The sequence below is a fragment of the Podarcis filfolensis genome (assembly GCF_964270895.1).
Source record: "Podarcis filfolensis genome assembly, chromosome: 3".
Lineage (NCBI taxonomy): Eukaryota > Metazoa > Chordata > Lepidosauria > Squamata > Lacertidae > Podarcis > Podarcis filfolensis.
In genome coordinates this window covers 84246429-84264715 of record NC_139606.1, presented here as the reverse complement: position 1 = coordinate 84264715, position 18287 = coordinate 84246429, and the positions used below count along the sequence as shown (strand labels likewise).

At 44.9% G+C, this 18287-nt stretch overlaps 1 protein-coding gene across 5 annotated transcripts in view; it reads right to left on the bottom strand.

Annotated features, from left to right (window-relative positions):
* The window catches only part of CAPN11 (calpain 11), a 32907-nt gene extending 19203 nt beyond the window's left edge, over nucleotides 1-13704 (bottom strand). The window contains exons 1-5 of one of the 5 annotated variants that reach the window (XM_083606201.1): nucleotides 13334-13669; nucleotides 5805-5860; nucleotides 4562-4605; nucleotides 3443-3520; nucleotides 2129-2419 (exon numbers count right to left, since the gene is read on the bottom strand). In XM_083606201.1, coding sequence (XP_083462327.1) covers nucleotides 2129-2374 — 246 coding nt within the window. In that variant the 5' untranslated portion in view covers nucleotides 2375-2419; nucleotides 3443-3520; nucleotides 4562-4605; nucleotides 5805-5860; nucleotides 13334-13669. Of the gene's footprint in view, nucleotides 1-2128; nucleotides 2420-3442; nucleotides 3521-4561; nucleotides 4606-5804; nucleotides 5861-13333 lie in introns of all 5 variants that reach the window. The other 4 variants (XM_083606200.1, XM_083606198.1, XM_083606197.1 and 1 more) reach the window with 4 other exon arrangements.
* Between the last annotated feature and the right edge of the window lie 4583 nt (nucleotides 13705-18287).

The following is an 18287-nucleotide window of genomic DNA, read 5'->3' as shown; positions in this document are numbered from 1 at the left end:
GTGCTGCTCTTCTTTTTAATATCTCCTGCTCTCTCTGACCTCCCTGCTCTGGTTTCTTGGTTGGTCTAAATGTATTCTGGAGAGTTTAAGAACACACACACAAATCTTAGGATTCTTGCAACTTTCTTTTCCTTTATTTCACTGTGCATGTGAGAAATGAATACATTGCACAAGTTCTTTGTTGAGGACCTATTTTTGCAGTGCTTTACATAAAAAGTTGAAGTGCCATAACAAAAAAGGAGAGTGTTTTTACAAAAACAAAAACCAGCAGAATCTAGAAACTAAATCTAACACATTCAATGAAGTATTCTGTTACTTGTGAAAGCTTCTGGCCTTAAAGGGAGACTCTATGTTGGAACATCTCCTGGTTCAGTTTGGCACTGAAGTACAGTAATGAATGGTTGGCATCAGAGTTCAGTTGAGCCAGGCAGCTGCTATCGCCCAGACCATTTAAAGCACAGGTGGCCAGTTCAGGCAGATGCTGGTAATCTAATGCTGATAATACATTTTTGAGCCATACACTATGACTGTGTTTTGTGGTGCCCTATTTTCTGACCAGAAATCGTTAGTTTTAACTTTAGTTTCAGGAAAATCCTTGATATTTGCAGGTGTTCGCACATTTGTAAATTATATTTCTGTGGTGTGGGAATTACAGATAGGCAGCGGAAGCAGAACCTGCAAAACCTTATGGCTGCAAAGAGGTTTATACTTCAAGGCTGGAAGCATAATCACCCACCACCCACCCTGAATATCTCATTGCTTTTTCTACATGTGAAAAAGTAGACATGTGAATAGCTTATATTAATATACATGTTTAAGTCAGGATTGATTGTCTTAAAAAGATTAATATAAGCAGACAATGTTTTCTTCTTGTTGAATACCACCTATAATCTCAAACAAGTTTTACTCAGGGTAGACCCACTGAAATCAATGGACCCAACATAATCATGTTCATTAATTTGTACTCTGAAAAACTTAGTTGAATACACTCCCATCTATCCATTTGGGGTTGGGGAGAGGGGGAGAGATAGCTGGCTAACCTGTGGCCCTCCAGATGTTACAATTCCCATCAGTTCCAGCCAGCATGACCAATGGTCAGAGATGATGGAAACAATAGTCTATCAACATAAGGAGTGTACCAAGTTTACAATAAATACCGTATTTTTCCATGTATAAGACAATGTTTTTTGCTTAAAACTTTTAGTCAAAAATTGGGGGCTGTCTTATACCCAGATGGTGAATGTACAGGGGTTCAGGATTGAGTGCAGGCTGCCTGGACTCGGCTTTAAGCTCCGACTCTGGCGCAGATGGTCTGGGCAGGGTTTTGGGCTCTGGCTCTCGTGGGTCTGACCCAATTTCTAAATTTTGGGTTCCCAAAATTAGGAGTTGTCTTATATGTGGGGGCATCTTATACATAAAAAAATACAGTATGCAGGCCAGCATTTTTGTCACCTTATAATAGATGGAGAATGTGAGAGAGCAGCTTGTTTAAGGCTGTGAGTCCACAGCAGACTGGATATCATCATCTATGATTTGGTCCGCACCAGCATGTGCAGATCTCATATGCTTGTATCAAATGATTTCTTCCTATGCCCTATTATGGTCTACTTTTTCCTCACCAAGAACCAGGCCATACCAAAGCTTAGAGGGAGGCTTTGCATATAAATGTTGCTACATACCCCAAACCTTGAAGCAAAATGGACAACCCTATTCAACTAAATAATGGCTCCAAAACATGGGCTTGTGCCATCGATACACAGAAAGCTGCTGGGAACTCAAGAGAGTTCTATTGTAGTGAATATTCAAGTGCGGAAATTGGTTGTCTGGCATTTCTCCACCCCTTTTGCAGACTAGACGATCTTCTGCAAGCTCAGATGCATTTGAAGTTGGGCTGGATCCCAGAGTCAACTAAAATTTATTGAAGGGGCAAAGCAAGAGGTCCAAATGAGAAAAGCGGGACTAATTAGAAGATGGAAAGAGGCCACCAGAAGCAAATAATAATGATAATAAATGCTACAGTTGGATCCATGAACAAAGACGCTTTTAATAAAAGCTGCTAACAGAATGCAGAACAGCAGGTCAAAGTGGTCCTCCGAGGGTCCCTTCAAGCAGACGGCCAGGTACTCACCGAAGGACGCATCCAGCGAACTCCACGGGTTTTGGAAGAATTTGGCCCCAGCTCCTTGAATCCAAGGACTGAGGGTATGGCAGGAAACTGGGGGTCCTCAAACAAGGTGCCGCTCTCCAGACATTGCTGCTTCAGGGTCTCATAATCTTGGCCGAGGAACTTAACAGCATTGTTGTGCTGGCCCACACCCTCAGCCCGCAAACGGTTCCATTCTAGTTTGGCAGCCATTCCTCCAAAAGGCATCATGGCACAGCAAGCAGGGTGCGGGCAACGGATACCTCAGCAACACTCCTAAAATCCAAAATAAAAATCCATTGTGAGATGAGACACAGATTACTGAAGCTGATTAAGGGTATCCAGCATGTGCATCTATGTTTTTATGATTATACATTTTAAAATTCCTGTCTTGCCTGTCAGGTAAAACAAGGAAGTGCAATATCTATTTATAAGATATAGTTTGAAAAAAAACAAGCCAAAGACTGAAAAACAGTTTAAAACAGTCCTAATCCCCATGGCTAATCAGGAAAAACCAAAACAGTAGTACTGTCTTCTGGGGGGGGGGATTCTCCATTTTGTTCTGCATACTGGGGAGGGCAAATCACCAAATCGGAGATATTCTTCCAGACTACAGGGGGCAATGCTTTGACTGAATAAGCCTTCATGCTCTTGTGAACAATATTTGTCCGTAGGTTGAACTATGTAGTTGGGTGCATTTGTCAAAGATACTCCCAGCCATTTATATGCCCCACTGTTTCCACAAGGAGCTCAGGATCACACACAGAGAGAGTCCTCTCATTATTCCTTCACAACAACCCAAGAAATAGGTCATCCAGTTTCATGCCTTCTGTCAGCTTGGAGGCCAAGTTGTGATTTGCACCTGGGCTCCTCCACACATGCGAAGGCAAATGCGCCACACTGGCTTGCAGGCCATGCAACACAGCAAATGGATCTCACTATAGCCTGGGGGACACCCTTTACTGAGCACAGATCAGGTTAGGACATTCTGGGCAGCCCACAAGAAGATGGCTTCTAGCTGTGCACAGCTGTAGGCGAGAGACAATAATGCCTGCAGACCCAGCGAAAAGAAATCCCAGAAGCCCCAGCTCTGGCAGGAATAAGAAAATCAAAGAAGCAAATAGAGCTCATCTGACAGGATGAGCGTTTTGGGGAGAGTGCCACCAGCCACCCCACACTCAGACATCTAACTCAGAAGCCTGAAAAGACCACTGAGAAATGCAAGCACTCTTTGGTAACCAGGTGTTAGTGAAATACCATGCAAAACAGATGTGTTTGTATATGCATGAAAATATTTACATCATCCTGACTTCCAAATTTCCTGGGTTATGTTTCAGTTTGGGTTTTTTTTGGCAGACTTTAGAAGATTAAGACACCCTAGGAGAAAGAAAGAAAGAAAGAAAGAAAGAAAGAAAGAAAGAAAGAAAGAAAGAAAGAAAATGTAACAGATACTCGAGTGACAAAATCCCACTTAACCAGTGTTTCTCAAACTTGGGTCCCCAGCTGTTGTTGGACTACAACTCCCACCGTTGCTGACTACTGGTCCTGGCTTGCTAGGGACGATGGGAGTTGTAGTCCAACAACAGCAGAGGACCCAAGTTTGAGAAATATTGCACTTAACGTATTATTATTATTATTTGAATTTATATACTGCCCTATACCTGGAGGTGTCAGGGCGGTTCACAGTAGAGTCCTGCTGGATCAGGCCAGTGGCCCACCCACCCCAGCACTGTGTTCTTGTGGTGAGAAACAGCTATGCGATGCTAACAAGCAGGACCTGTCTAACTGCGCTCTCCCCCTTGCGATGTCCAGCAACTGGGAGCATTATCATTGATAGTGGCATAGTTGCTGTATTTTTTCCAGGTGATGCTGTCATCATTATTCAGCTAGCATTCCGGGACAATGTATTTTTTAAAAACGCTTTTTCTTCTAATGCAAAAAGATCAATCAGCCTCAGCCAGCATAACCAATTGTCAGGTGTGATTGGAGCTGGAGTACAAGATCATTGGGAAGGCCACAGGGTCCCTGTGTAAATGGTAGAGCTTCACTACTGCCTGTGTGGAAATTACAGTATTTTGCAACCCACATGAAGATGTGCCCATTTCACTGTGTGCACATATATCTGTACATCTACATGCTACAGGAATCCACCACCGGCTCCGCCTTCCATTCACATAGTGAAATAGATCCTCGATGTACATGCATTTGACACACATAGTTTCCTATATGGGAAGACAAACAAATCCACCCTTCACAAACCAGAACTTTCCACACTCAAAAACAACATTTGTCACAGAGTTACTCCCAGCTGAGTTCAAGCATTCTACATACCCCTCTAGGCTGCTTGTTCTGAAAGACAAAAGTCAAATTTACCTCAGAACTATGCTTTGGGGCAATATATGTCAGCAAATATCTTACCAAGGTTTAACTGCCTCTAGCATACTGTTGGGACTTGATGGCAGCTATCATGAGAGAGAAAACTAGTTTACATCAGGGTAAAAGTCACAAAAAACAAGTTCACACAACTTCTCACCCCACAAGGTATGCATATTTCCATGCAGACCAGACCAGTCATTCTCTCTCTCTTTCTCTGACTCACTGGGCAGGGCGAAGTGAAACGGAATCACCAGGCACATTCATATTCATCATAGCAACCGTTTCCTGATCTGTGGTTTCATTATTCTAAAGAAGTCAGTCTGCTAACAGAAAGCACACTTAGACAATTATGACATGGATGTGTGTGTCCCCCTCAGATACAGGGTGTCCCTAATGCCGGTCCTCAGCCACAGGACCAAGTCTGGCACATAGGAGAACTGAGGCACATGAGATGGGAAGCTTGTGACTGGATCACCTCCCAATATGGTACTTAAGCCACTTCCCAGGTCCCCTCAGCGGGCATAAGTATGGGATGAAACCCTTAATCTATGAAACAACTGTAATAATACATTTGTGTTCTGTTTTGATTTTATTAAAATCAAGCGCCACATGCTTGTTGTTACGCTACTAGGCTGCATTTGTGGGTCATAACATTGAAAATGCAAGCTTTCTTCTTATTGAGCTCTTTTGGATAGAACGCTGCATGTTTCCCCTTTACATTTCTGTAAACTTTACAGAAACCACAATCTAAAGTGAAAGGAGCAGGCAGACACTTTTAAAACTGAAAATTCAGGAAAGGATCCTGGAACAATCCTGTGACAGAGCCAGCCTCCCCTCCCTGTCATTCCATGGCCCCGTGGGCAGCCCCATATAAGAACGGATGGCTGAAGTTATCTTAAGCAACTGCGACAGCCAGCACACAGGAAACTATTTGAGAACAATATGTAGGAGGGAAACCCTGTGCTATTAGCTGACAAAAAGTAGTGGCTTGGAAAGGGTGGGGGAGAAGGGAGAGACACATTATGCAGCAGTGCAAGTCAAAGTAGACTAGCTCCAGCCCTGTATACTTGTTAAGTATGAAGGAACAAAAACAAAACAAAAAGCACCCACCTCTTTTTTTAAGATAAAAGTTAAGGTGTATACAAATTCACTCACGCATTAAAAAGCTTGGAAGCATTAAGTTACGACACCTGGCCTTAGCTCACTGCCACACAAGCAGGAAAACACCTTCTATCTCATAATATTGTGCTTGCTTATGACTTAGCCTCCATGCACTAACACTTACCCTAGTGTATAGTGCACTTGTAGCATGTTGCAGCACATGAAAACACAAGTGTCAATCTGGCCAACAAGACACAAATTGCACCCCTTTTAGTTGAATGATTCCTTTAAAATGGGATCCATAATTTATTTCCACAATAGCCTTGAATTTTTGACACAATATATAGACAAGAAATGAGCTTTTTCATGGCCACACTCACGTCACTGGAGTCCCCACTCTTGGCATTTGTCTGGGAGTCAAAAACCTTTTCTTTTCAGTTGTATTTCAGTCTATCAGTTGGCTGCTTTTATCTGAGTGGTTGCATATATTACTGCTGTGTTTTTTCTGCTGTTTATTTATTAGGTATGTGCATTTTCAATATGCATTTTCAATATGTCTTCATTTATATTTTGATTTATTTTCTGTTTATTGTTAGTCTCTAGGTCAATATTCCATTAAACAGGTGAAACATAAATAATAAAGCTTCATAAATAAATGCCATTCTCTGGGTAGGCAAAAATGTCATTTCTCTAGAAAGACAGAAAAACCTCAACTGTACAAAAGCCTATTAGCAGAGGAGGAGTAAACTGTCTTAATTTAAGAATGTATTATGCAGTTGTGTATCAGAACGGCTAAATAGGGAGGATATTTCTCCAGGATGAACTCTAATGCAAAGTTATACAAAAATAGCTCTGGAATATTTATCCAATCTTTAAACAAACTTCAACATCTCACGAACTTAAAAGAAATAATGAATGCTAGGTTTAATATTTAAACAGTTATAACACAGCCATTCCTCACGAGCTTCTTGCCATTTGGTCAGATTTTTCCCTCTTGCGGGTCAAATTCTGTACAGATAGTGCAAATTGTTTTGATTTTATGACAAATAAGACTTTTCAGGTGCTATAATGGCAGACTGCTGAAACAGCTGCTCACCTTCCTTACAGAGCCACTCCCAGTTATATTGCTGCCAGTACTTAGAAACACTGGTATCATATCAGCAACCAATTGCTGGCAGTATTTATAGATGCAGGTAGCACATTTTAATTGCACATTAGCACAGTTAGCTTCTGTTGGTTCCCAGAGCACAACTCAGTAGCTATTATTGCTGTAAGGCACGAGTGTTTCACCAACAAAAAGTTTGTCTGCAAACATGGCGGTAAGGTAAGAGACCCATATATGTAACTTCTCGTGTTTTACATTTTCCACTATCAATTCCTGTATTATGAGAATGTGTCTTTCCTCATTTTCTCACGGAAGTATAAGTAACCTAACAAAATGTCAGCCAGCTGCCTATTGCCATTACCACAAATGATGCCTGGCTTTGGCTACACTGGCAGGTGCCATGGGGTTCTACATGTAGTGGAGCCACTAGGGGTGAACCTGGAGGCCTGTGTGCTGGTCTTTTGCCCCACATCCAGGAAAATCATAGGAAGAGGCAATGTGGATCACAGGAAGCTGCTTTTATAACAAATCACATCCTTAGTTCATCCAGCAGTGACTGTGCCTTTCCTAGCTCTGCCTGTAGATGCTGGGACCTTTTGCGCACAAAGTGTGCACTCCGCCACTGAGCTATGGCTTTTCCCCTTGGATGCAATGCATCTTTCAGCATATGTTTGCTTCTTAAGTCAGCGCAAGGAGGCAGAAGATGACAGGAGATGCTTTAGGGCAGGCATAGGCAAATTCGGCCCTCCAGATGTTTTGGGACTACAACTCCCATCATCCCTAGCTAACTGGACCAGTGGTCAGGGGTGATGGGGGTTGTAGTCCCAAAACATCTGGAGGGCCGAGTTTGCCTATGCCTGCTTTAGGGCTACCGCTCTCCTCCTTCGTGCATCTTGTACACACTCACTGGTCTCATTCCCAAGGCACTGTCTGGACAGGGGTTGGAGACCAAGGGGCAGGCACCCACAAGGGCAGGATCCCAAATCCAACCCATCATTTGATGCCCAGTTTTACTAAACAAACAGCCAATTCTATGTTTTTCCTTTAAGTCCCCAAGTTTCCAAAATACTGCCTTGTCTGGATGATCAGAGTTCTGATTAAGAAGGTTTAAAGTGGCCCCACAAGCAAACCCCCATCCTCTGTAAAAACAACAACCCAAAGTCACACTTCCCCCCACTGCCCGCAAGAGACCAAGTGCTATAGTCTATAGACTATAACCAGAAAAGGCCTTCCTGCTTTTCTGAAGTCCTAGCATACAGCTACTATTTTGGATTGTTTAATTCAGTCACTTTCCCAGTCTCCCATATTCCCCCAAACCAGGCACTCTGCCAATCAGATCAGCCAGTGCTTAATCAGCTTCTAAACATTTGCAAAATGGAAAGGGATACCCTCTTCTCCCTGCCGCTCCCTTCAGCCTTTCAGCACACTCTCTCGACCATGCAGCTTTGAAATGGGTTTCACATAGCTGGCACAATCATTTGATTTTGCAGAAAGAAAACATTTCCTGCTACTTCAATTTCCTGCTGCTGTACATGCAAACTAAAAATGGTACTTCTGAATTCCTAGTGCAGAGAGAGTCCTGCGCAGTTTCCCAGAGGCAGCGTTCCTCTGCAGCACTGGCAGCAGGGACAAGTCCCCAGTTCCTCGCTTTCTACCTCTCCCCTTGTGCCAGACCAAAATGACGAGCTACCAGGACTCTGATCTGTGAGAACGGTTGTATCAGGCTGCAGATTTCTGAGCTGTGGGCCTCTTTATGACATTCAAGTCCAAACACCGAGACCTTCATCGGAAGCAGAATCTGTCTAGAGTCAATCCAGGGAGGGAAGGATATTCAAGATGTTCCTCAAGGTGAAACACTGCCTGCCACTCAGCACAGCTTCCTTTCTTACATCCTTTAATATCTGCAGGGAGGACTCACACCTGCAGCCTAAGTGGTACAGTCCAAGAAACAGTTCTTAGCCCTTGGAGGACTTGCTGAGTTGCATGAGCTGGCTTTTGGCAAAATCTTGTCCATGAGCTAGAGATGGCCAAGGAGAAAATGATGGGAGTGTGGAGCTGTGACAGAGAACAGCCCAAGCAGATGCAGAAGCTGCCTGCCTCCCACTCCTCCCCAAGAGAAATGCCGCCTGTCCTTACACCTAAAAATTGAGACAGAAACATCAACAGCTGTAAGCTATATCCAGTGATCTGCAAGTTATTTCAGCAATGTCAGCAGGCAGCTCCCAGATTATCTAGCACTGAAGACATAGCAACTGACTGCTAGAATACAATGCACTTTTTCAGGCAGAGTGATGGCCTCCAGCTCTTCAGTCACTACACCATTCTGCTGTATTTGGGAAGGCCTTGGCTCCCTGCCACCCTCCGGGATTAATCCCAGGCGCCTGCTGCAGTGCAAGAAGCACTTTGCTTCCTGCTTTCCCAGCTCCTTTGCAGCACGAACACCCTGGCCAAGGGCTTCTACACAGAACCGCTCAAAGGAGAAGGCGGTCACAATGCCACCAGAGCATCCAATAAGGGGAAGGGTGAAAACAATAGTTAAGCAGTCCATTCCAGTGGCTCAGTCCCGATTGCTAGCACCCCACACAACTGGGGATAACATGGACAATACAGATTTAGTACACGTGGTAGATATCAGCTAGCTCATACAATACAGCACTTGTTATTTAAAAAACCCTCATGATTGCAGAGGAAAGCAGGAATGTGCTGATGGTGTCCAGTCAGGTTCCATTTACCACCATGCTTTTAGTCCAGGCATCGGCCCTCCAGATGTTTTGGGACTACAATTCCCATCATCCCTGACTACTGTTCCCGTTAGCATGGGAGTTGTACTCCCAAAACATTTGGAGGGCTGAGTTTGCCTGGTTTAGTCAGCCCAACTCTCAGCCCCCCCCCAATCAATAAAAGGAGAAAAGTCAAGTAGATTGGAAACCTGAATGCTAGAAGCACAATAAATTTGGAAATATATGCAGATATTATTAATTTTCATAAACACAAGCATAGGCTCCAACTCCTAGAGGCCAAGGGGGCTTCAACCCCGCCAATAAAATATTTGAGGGGGCTGAGCCCCCCCCCCACAGTTGATGGGCATTGCCATTCAAATTGTGTTTGTGTGCTGCATCATGTGATCGATTATGCGGGGCGGAACTTACCTGCCCCCCATATTTTATTCAAGTTAGCACCCCTGAACACAAGCAAGCAGGTACACCCTGGCAGAAATGGTCTGGTTCCCTTGAGAAACAAAAATAGCTTTGTAAAACACAGAGTGGCCCTCTATGCACTGGCTGCAAATAAAAAAACAAACAAACAAGCAAAAAACAGGAAAGGGGAGTTAGATAAAATCACTATAAATTGTTGTGATGATTCAAAGGTTTGATTTGAAATCAAGCTGGATTTAACTTTGTTGTCTACGGCAACTTCTCTCTTACATCCTGGGTGCTGGCTCGTATTATGGACGTATGCTCTGTATTGTTTTACTGGTACTGATGCTGCAGGTTTGTCATAGCTTTTGGCTAGAACAATAAACTTCTATTGACTGTTAGATAATTTGCATAACTTAGTTTGGGTGCTTGTGCTTCCTTGGCAAATAATATAGATTACGTAACTGGACTGCATTAGATCTTCTAGTGACAGAGATAGGCAACGTGGTGCCCTCAGGTGCTGTTGAGAATCCAACTCCTGTTGGCCCTAGTCAGCATGGTCAATGGTCAGGGGTGATGGGAGTTGTTGTCTAGTAACCTCTGGACAACCTCTGGAAGAAGGCACCACATTGCCTACCTCTGGAATAAGGTGGTGGTATGAAGCACCCACCCAGTGCTCCTTGGAGTGTATTGCTTCACTTTAAATCAAGACTCCATAACTGCAGCTAAATCAAAACAGGACTGGTCTTGATCAAAGCTACCATTCACATAAGGTTTGCCCTCCACCCCAACACTTCAGGGGTGCATACAGACGTAACATTTCAGCAGCAGATTGTTTTGCAAGTACACTCCTTCCATTATATTAAACTCATTTTTCTCTCCAGTGCCAAGATCAGAAAAATCCATTTCAACACTTTTGCAGCATCAGCAGACTGCACAGCACTGTTTGGCTGGTGTCCATGACACAACAAACCACGTTTCAGTGGCAGAGCATCAACAGGTGGTCCCAGGTACAATCCCGAGCATCCCTAGTAGGACTGGGAATATCCTTGTTATGAAATCCTGGAGAAGTGCTGCACGTCAGTGTAGACAATTCTGAACTAGACGGATCAATGGTTTGACTCAGCATAAGATGGCTTCCCCAGTTCCCCTCTATCCTCCAAATTCCCAAAGTGTATTTTGCAAACCTTTTAAATCATTAAACAAATTCAGGGGGAAACAAAACTTTTGATGAATGACAATTAAAAAATCAAAATGTGGCAGCCTAGTCCAAACATGGTAAAGAGCAAAAAGTGAGTTGAATGAACTAGTGTGTATGACTGTCATTTACACTGGCAAGTCAGGAGGAAGCTTGGCTTACACTGCAGGAAGAAAATCCACAGCGGCTTCCATTTTAATGTTATGGAAGTACCTTATCAGTGCAAGTAAGCCCCATGTTTATTCCTCCTAGATATGTGAAAAGGAAAAGCTACAGATTGCCACAATAAATCCAGCAGAGCAAAACAGCAGCCATGAGCTGCATCCAGCCATCCCATAGTACTTCATGTTCCAGAGCCACAAAAGTGAATGAAAAAAAAAGAACACTCAGCATGAGAACAAAAGCATCCATTAGGAACACAGTAGAATGCAGCAACTACATGAGGCCATGGGGGGAACAAATATGGTGACATGTAGATGTTCTTGGACTGCAACTCCCAACATGTCTGGGGCTGTTGGGAACTGTAGTCCTATACTCCAGCCCTGAGAAGTATGGCAGGAAGACACTAGTTTAGCTGGGTCAGGCTGAAGGAGTCAGCAGCACAACTCATTGGAAATCCAACAGATACTGGGAATCCGTATTGACTGTAAGAAGAAAACAGACTACAATTTAGCATGGCCATCCTGTGTGTGCTCCTACACAACAGTGGAGGGGAGGACCCTGGCCTTGGGCTCTATCTACCAAAGAGAAACTATTAGTCATCAACCACTGCCTCCAAGTCCATAAAAAGTGGCCAGTTTTGGATGCCTAGATGCACAGTCCAGGGAGTAGAGTGAGATTTTTCCACTGATACTTCAAGCACGTATTTAGTTGTTTATATAGGACATAACTATGACATAAGTCAACAGTGGCTATTAGGACATCTTAAACTGGCCAGATTAGAGGCTAGTGCTTGGCTTTAGAAGTGAAAGGCTCTCTGCTTGTAGAAGTAAGTAAACAAAGCAAGAGCTATTAACTTCATTAAACTTTTAGGTCTCCAAATACTAGTTTAGTGCTTCAAATACTAGTTTAGGGGCTTCCCGCAGGCATCTGGTTGGCCGCTGTGAGAACGGGATGGTGGATCAGACGGACCTTTGGTATTAATCCACGAGGGCTCTTTTTATGTTTTTATCACCAATACAGATGAAAAATGTGGGTGATCTTATGTGCAATATAGAGAGGGGGTCCCAGAGAGACCTCAGCAGTGCTTCACCTCCTGAAGTGCACAGACAACATTAATTAAAAACAGCAAGGAACTAACAAGGAGGCGTCTTGACATGACATCTTCCAGACAGGGCCAGTCCATTCATGAGGCAAGGTGAAGCAACTGCCTTGGGTGGCAAATCCACAGGAACAGCAGGTCCCAATGTAGATATTTACTCCTCCCTTTGCTCCTGATGTAGATCTTCACACACCCCTTCTTCCCTGGCAGGGAGTGGGGTGCCATTTTCTGGCTAGCTTCAGGAGCCAAAATACCTTGGGTCGGCCCTACTTCCAGATGATGTTGGACTCCCATCAGCCCCAACCAACATGGGCACTGGTCAGGGGTTTTAGGAGTTGCAGTCCAACAACATATGGGAGGCACAACATTAACTATCCCTGCTATGACCCTGTCCTGAATACGAACCCAGCTACTAAGCCCAGAATGCTAATAATTCTGCTTTGTGCTACAAAGCACAGGCTCATTCTCCCAATTGCTCAGTAATATGTCGGTGCAGACAGGATGCTCTTCCCAAGCCACCTCCCGTTGCTTGGCTTCATTCCCAAAAAAGAAGGTACACCAGGGGGAAAATCAGATAGGAGATAAGCAGCGTTTGATCATTCTCTCTAGACCCGGCATTTCACTGCACAAGCTTGCTGGAGAAGTGCATGGCTCCGCAAGGGGTGTAGGGAGGGCATCCCCAGGGAGTTTAGCCAGTGGCTTTAAAGGGATCCTCCAAGAAGTGCGCCTTCCCCTTCCAGAGTCCCAGGCTGATCCTGGTTGTTCCTTCTGGCTTGGCCCAGCCCAGGCCGTGCAGAGCGTTACACATAAGTTGGCGCCCACCCAGATCTGCTTCCAGCCATACATACAAGGTATAAAATGCTGGATCGGAGATTTGAGATAGATCGAGTATCCCCCCCACCCCAGACAGCATTTAAGAGAAGGTCGCTGCTCCCCTAGACATTCTTCGACCCTTAACTAAGGACAGAAAGGGAGCCCCCCCAAAACCCCTCGTCCCCCTGGACTAAAAAGCAAGTAAGATCTCCCTGGCTTCCTCCAAGTTCTTGCAAGTAATGGAGACGCCAAATTCTCCCCCCGGCCAGTCGCTTACCTGGCCTGGTGCCGGAAAGTTCGGGGCAGCGCTGGTGGCGGCGCCGGGGGGGTCCCGAGGCCCTGCTGCCAGCAGCGGGAGGGGCTGGAATTAGCAACTCCTAATCGGATTGCAGGAAATCTCCAGCGCCCAGAGCCACTTACTTCTGCCAGGCCGGAGTTCCGCTTCTGGTCCGCTCCCTCCTCGGGCAGGCGGGCACCTCCCCACGCCCTGCTACTTGCTCATCGGCCAGGCACGGTCGGAGCTCGGCAGCCACCCTCCAGGCTCCGCGCGGGGAAGGTGGGGTTTGGCCTGGCAGGATGTGCACGCGGCGGCGGAGGAGGCTCAGATTGAGCCTGGGCGGGCGGGGCAAGGGCGGAGGAGTTAAAGGCGCCGCACAAATCCGGCTCGGGGTCCCTTCCCCCCCTTTTTTAAAAGATATTTATTGGAGTTTTACAAAAACATAAATTTAAAAGATCATATAAAAAGAAAGAAATACAATAAAAGAAACATAGAAAAATACATAAGAAAAAGAAGAATAAAAACAAACCCATTTTTGTAACCCTAACTCATTATCTTATTTCCTTGGCCTCCTCACACCTCCCCTTTTTGTATCTCCATTTAAATAATCAAATCAGCAAATCCTTACCCTCTTTCGTTTATCTTAACTCTATATCTTAACATATTATAACTCTATATTTTCCTCCATTTTCAGTTCAATTTTGCATGCTCTTGTTAACTTTGTTGCTAATGCCACTTATTTTCAATCCAACATCATTTTTAACATTCATTAATTTTACAGTGTTTCTGAAGATAGTCTTTAAATTTCTTCCAGTCTTCTTCCACCAACTCTTCTCCCAGGTCTCGGATTCTGCCAGTCATTCCCGCTTCCTTCTGCATTGGGGGGCGTTCGTCATGTGCGGAACAAAAGCCCCTCGAAGGGGCCAAAGCAAAGCCGATCGTTGATTGCCCCGGGTAAACGCCGTAGCTGACCCCCGGCCCCACCCCGACCGTCCGGTGCAAGGCATCGTAAACCTGCCCTGGAAAAGTGCAAGAGTTAGCCTGCCACCATTCTTGGGCTATCTTTGGCCCAAGGAGCGGGACAGGGCAATTATACGCGAGGGGCCTCTATGCACGGGACCCCTAAAGATCATCATCATCATCATCGGTTGGTGATAGAGATTTGTGGGAGCCTGAAGCTGTATGATATTAATTGACCTTGGGCACCTCACACCCCTAGGGTGCAATTTCAGGAACGAAGACATCGCTCCTCTTGTATCTCAGATCCCATCCTCATAAGTTCCTGTCCTTCCCACTGCCCTCCTATCCCGTTCCAAGTCACTCGTTCTATCATATTGAACAGTTTCTATCGGCAGGCTAACAGCACAAATCACTGCTGAAAAATAAGGAAGTGGGTGTTTTCCATATCTTATTTTTAGTTACTAGGATTAATATGTAATTTATTGTGCTGTTTCAGACTGCTGCCAGGATAATATATTTGGATGTGCTCGTGTTTGGTTAGCATAGGTTGTGGGTTTATGTCAGATTCTGATGAGTTTTATGGCTTTGGTATGTTGTGAGCCGCCTCCAGAGGTTTTACCTTGAAAGGCAGCATACAAGTGGTGATGCTGATAATAATTCATTATTATTTCTGGGTGGTTAGTTTTGTCTGTGTTGCAGCAAAAGCAGCAACAAAAAATGATAACATATTTACTACAGCACAAAGCAAGCTTTGGTGAACTAGGCTCCACTTCATCAGATGCACAGAGTGGTTAGGTACACAGGGATGGAAACAGTGGTAGGAATGTAAAGACTGAACTTAAAAGGCAATGGAGTGCAAAGGGTCTGTGGCAATCAGTTTAAGTGTATGCAAAAAGTTCAGTTTAAGTGTATGCAAAATGACCCCCAGCAGCAGCAGCAATATTAATAAATAACCTTGGAACCAAACCCAGGCATGTATTAACTGAACCAACTGCACATTCTTTCCCTGTTTACTTCCGCCTTTATTTCCCTCCTTTCTTTCCTGAGCTCCCTGCTTCCCCCGTGTCAATGCTTGGATTGTAAGCTCCTTAGGGCAAGGGACCTGTCCTTAAATACTGCACACTGATGGCACTCCATAAATGATGAGGATGATGTTTGGAATTTGTTGACAACCACTTTGAGGTTTTTTCCACAGCCAAGCACTGTATACATTTTATCAAAGAAATAAAGAAATAAAGAAACATTTCTATGAGATTCAAATACTCTTAAAATGCACTGCCCACCCTTTGATATTGAATGTAACCAAGAACGGACATTTCAACCTTGCTGAGAATTTCTCCTTTCTTGAAATATGAATGAGTGTTCTTATTAATCTTTACACCCTCTGATTTAAGACTTGTGTCTGCTGCTACCCTAATAACCAGGCCTTCCTTCTAAAAGTTTGACCTCCATTCAAGCCAGAAAGGTTTTTCCTTGGGCATGTACACATTGTGTGATAATGTGCATACAGTGATGAATACAGGCACATTTTGGGGGGTTCTACTTGAGCTAAAAGGGACGTGGGTGGCGCTGTGGGTAAAACCTCAGCGCCTAGGACTTGCCGATCGTCAGGTCGGCGGTTCGAATCCCCACAGCGGGGTGAGCTCCCGCTGCTCGGTCCCAGCGCCTGCCAACCTAGCAGTTCGAAAGCACCCCCGGGTGCAAGTAGATAAATAGGAACCGCTTACTAGCGGGAAGGTAAACGGCGTTTCCGTGTGCTGCGCTGGCTCGCCAGATGCAGCTTGTCACGCTGGCCACATGACCCAGAAGTGTCTTCGGACAGCGCTGCCCCCCGGCCTCTTAAGCGAGATGGGCGCGCAACCCCAGAGTCGGACACGACTGGTCGGTACGGGCATGGGTACCTTTACCTTTACTTGAGCTAAAGGAATGGGTTTAATCCATTTTGTGCCGGGAGTGCACTTCTCAAGCACTGCTGCTGTGTACACAGAGAGTGTTCTCTTAGGTCGCCTCATGCTGGAATAGACCTCATGATACACTGATTGAAGAACTGCACGTTCACAGGTGTGATGAGGTGTTACTTGGTTTCTGCCAGTACTTCTGGTGGGTGGATAGACTAAGTGAGTAGAGCACAGAATAAAAGATTGATGCACTTTGCTTCGTAAACTCATCCAGTGAGAGCCAGTGTGGTGTAGTGGTTAAGTGCGGTAGACTCGTAATCTGGTGAACCGGGTTCGCGTCCCTGCTCCTCCACATGCAGCTGCTTGGGCTAGTCACACTTCTCTGAAGTCTCTCAGCCCCACTCACCTCACAGAGTGTTTGTTGTGGGGGAGGAAGGGAAAGGAGAATGTTAGCCACTTTGAGACTCCTTTGGGTAGTGGTAATATCAAATCCAAACTCTTCTCTTCTTCTTTATCCACTTGTATGTACAGACAGCATGGATAGTAACTCCCGATTTAGGCAATGTTATTGTGTATGTACAACTGCAAAGCACTTACGTACAAAAACTGCAAAGAAATAGCCCTGTGCATTTCAAACCCCACATGTGTATATAGCCTGTTTTGGTCTTGAAGCCCTTTAGTCCATCTGAACACAACTGAGACCCTATGAGAGCTGAGATAATGGTTGATCAATGGGAGTGCCACAGAGAGAGGAACAATGTGCTTTAAAACGACAATTTATCTGTAGATAGTCATGCTGCCAATCTTCTGCATGCTTACTTAGAAGGGATCTTGGCAAATATGCAGTGGGACCTAGTCCTCCCAGGGAATGTGCATGGGACTGCAATCTCAGTGCATGTCCCTTCTTTAAAATGGAATAAGCACAATATTTATTTCCCTTGTCTTTTCACTGTTGTCATCCCAGCTGGATTTACAATGTATATGTTATTGCAGTTATGTGTGCATACCCAGCCAGTATTCATTACACTGTTTGGATGCATACATGTCTTTATTGGACTGTAAAAAATCACTGGCAGCATGTCTGGCTGGGTGTGAACAGAGGGATGCTGTGCTAGCCTGTGGTACTAAATCATGCCCAAGAGGAATGTCCAGGCAGGGTGCTGCTGCGTGAGCTGGGGAAGGCAACACCAAGAAATGTGGCTGGGTGAGAGTGGCTTGGGAACTCTCCCTCCCCTATTTGTTTAAGCTCACCTGAGTCTTCCATTTTATTTGTTTTCCATGTTGTCTTTGAGCAGATCAATGCACAGCACCTGGTAACAAGCACAATAGAGATGACAAGGCGACAGGAGCGGGTAGCAACTGGAAAGGAGAGAGAGGCAGGTGGCTTCTCAGAGGTATGTTTATCCTGCAGGGTAGGGCAATTTTTTCCTCTCTGGTCATCCATTTTTGCTTACATGCTACGCTTCTAGTTTTGGCTAGGTGTGACTTACTATGTGCTGCGTTGCATCTAACAATTTGCACTCCGTGATTTCTTTCAACTAAGCAGATATAGCCACTGATATTACCAAGTGCCAACAATGTAACATGCAATGTAAACACTGACGAGAAACCACAAGGGGCTTTTGCCTTTCCCCCTCTTTTTTAGAAAAATTCTGCAAACACTGAGGTTCTTCTGAGCATGCTGACTGTGTGGAAGGACCGTGGCTTAGCGGTGGAGAATTTGCTTTCGATGTAGAAGTTCCAAGGTTCAATTTCAGGCATTTCCAGGTAGGACTAGCAGAGAATGCTGTCTGAAACCCTGGAGAACTGCTGCCAATCAACAAAGACCATACTGAGTTAGATGGGACAACAGACAGCTTCTAGTGGCACAGCAATAAAACTTCTAGCATATTTGCAAAGGTAAGCAGGGCCTGGTATGGTTCAAACTGGATGGGGGGCTGCATGTTGAGATTCCTGCATTGCAGGGGGTTGGACCAGGTGACCCTTAGGGTATCTTCCAGCTCTACAATTCTATTATT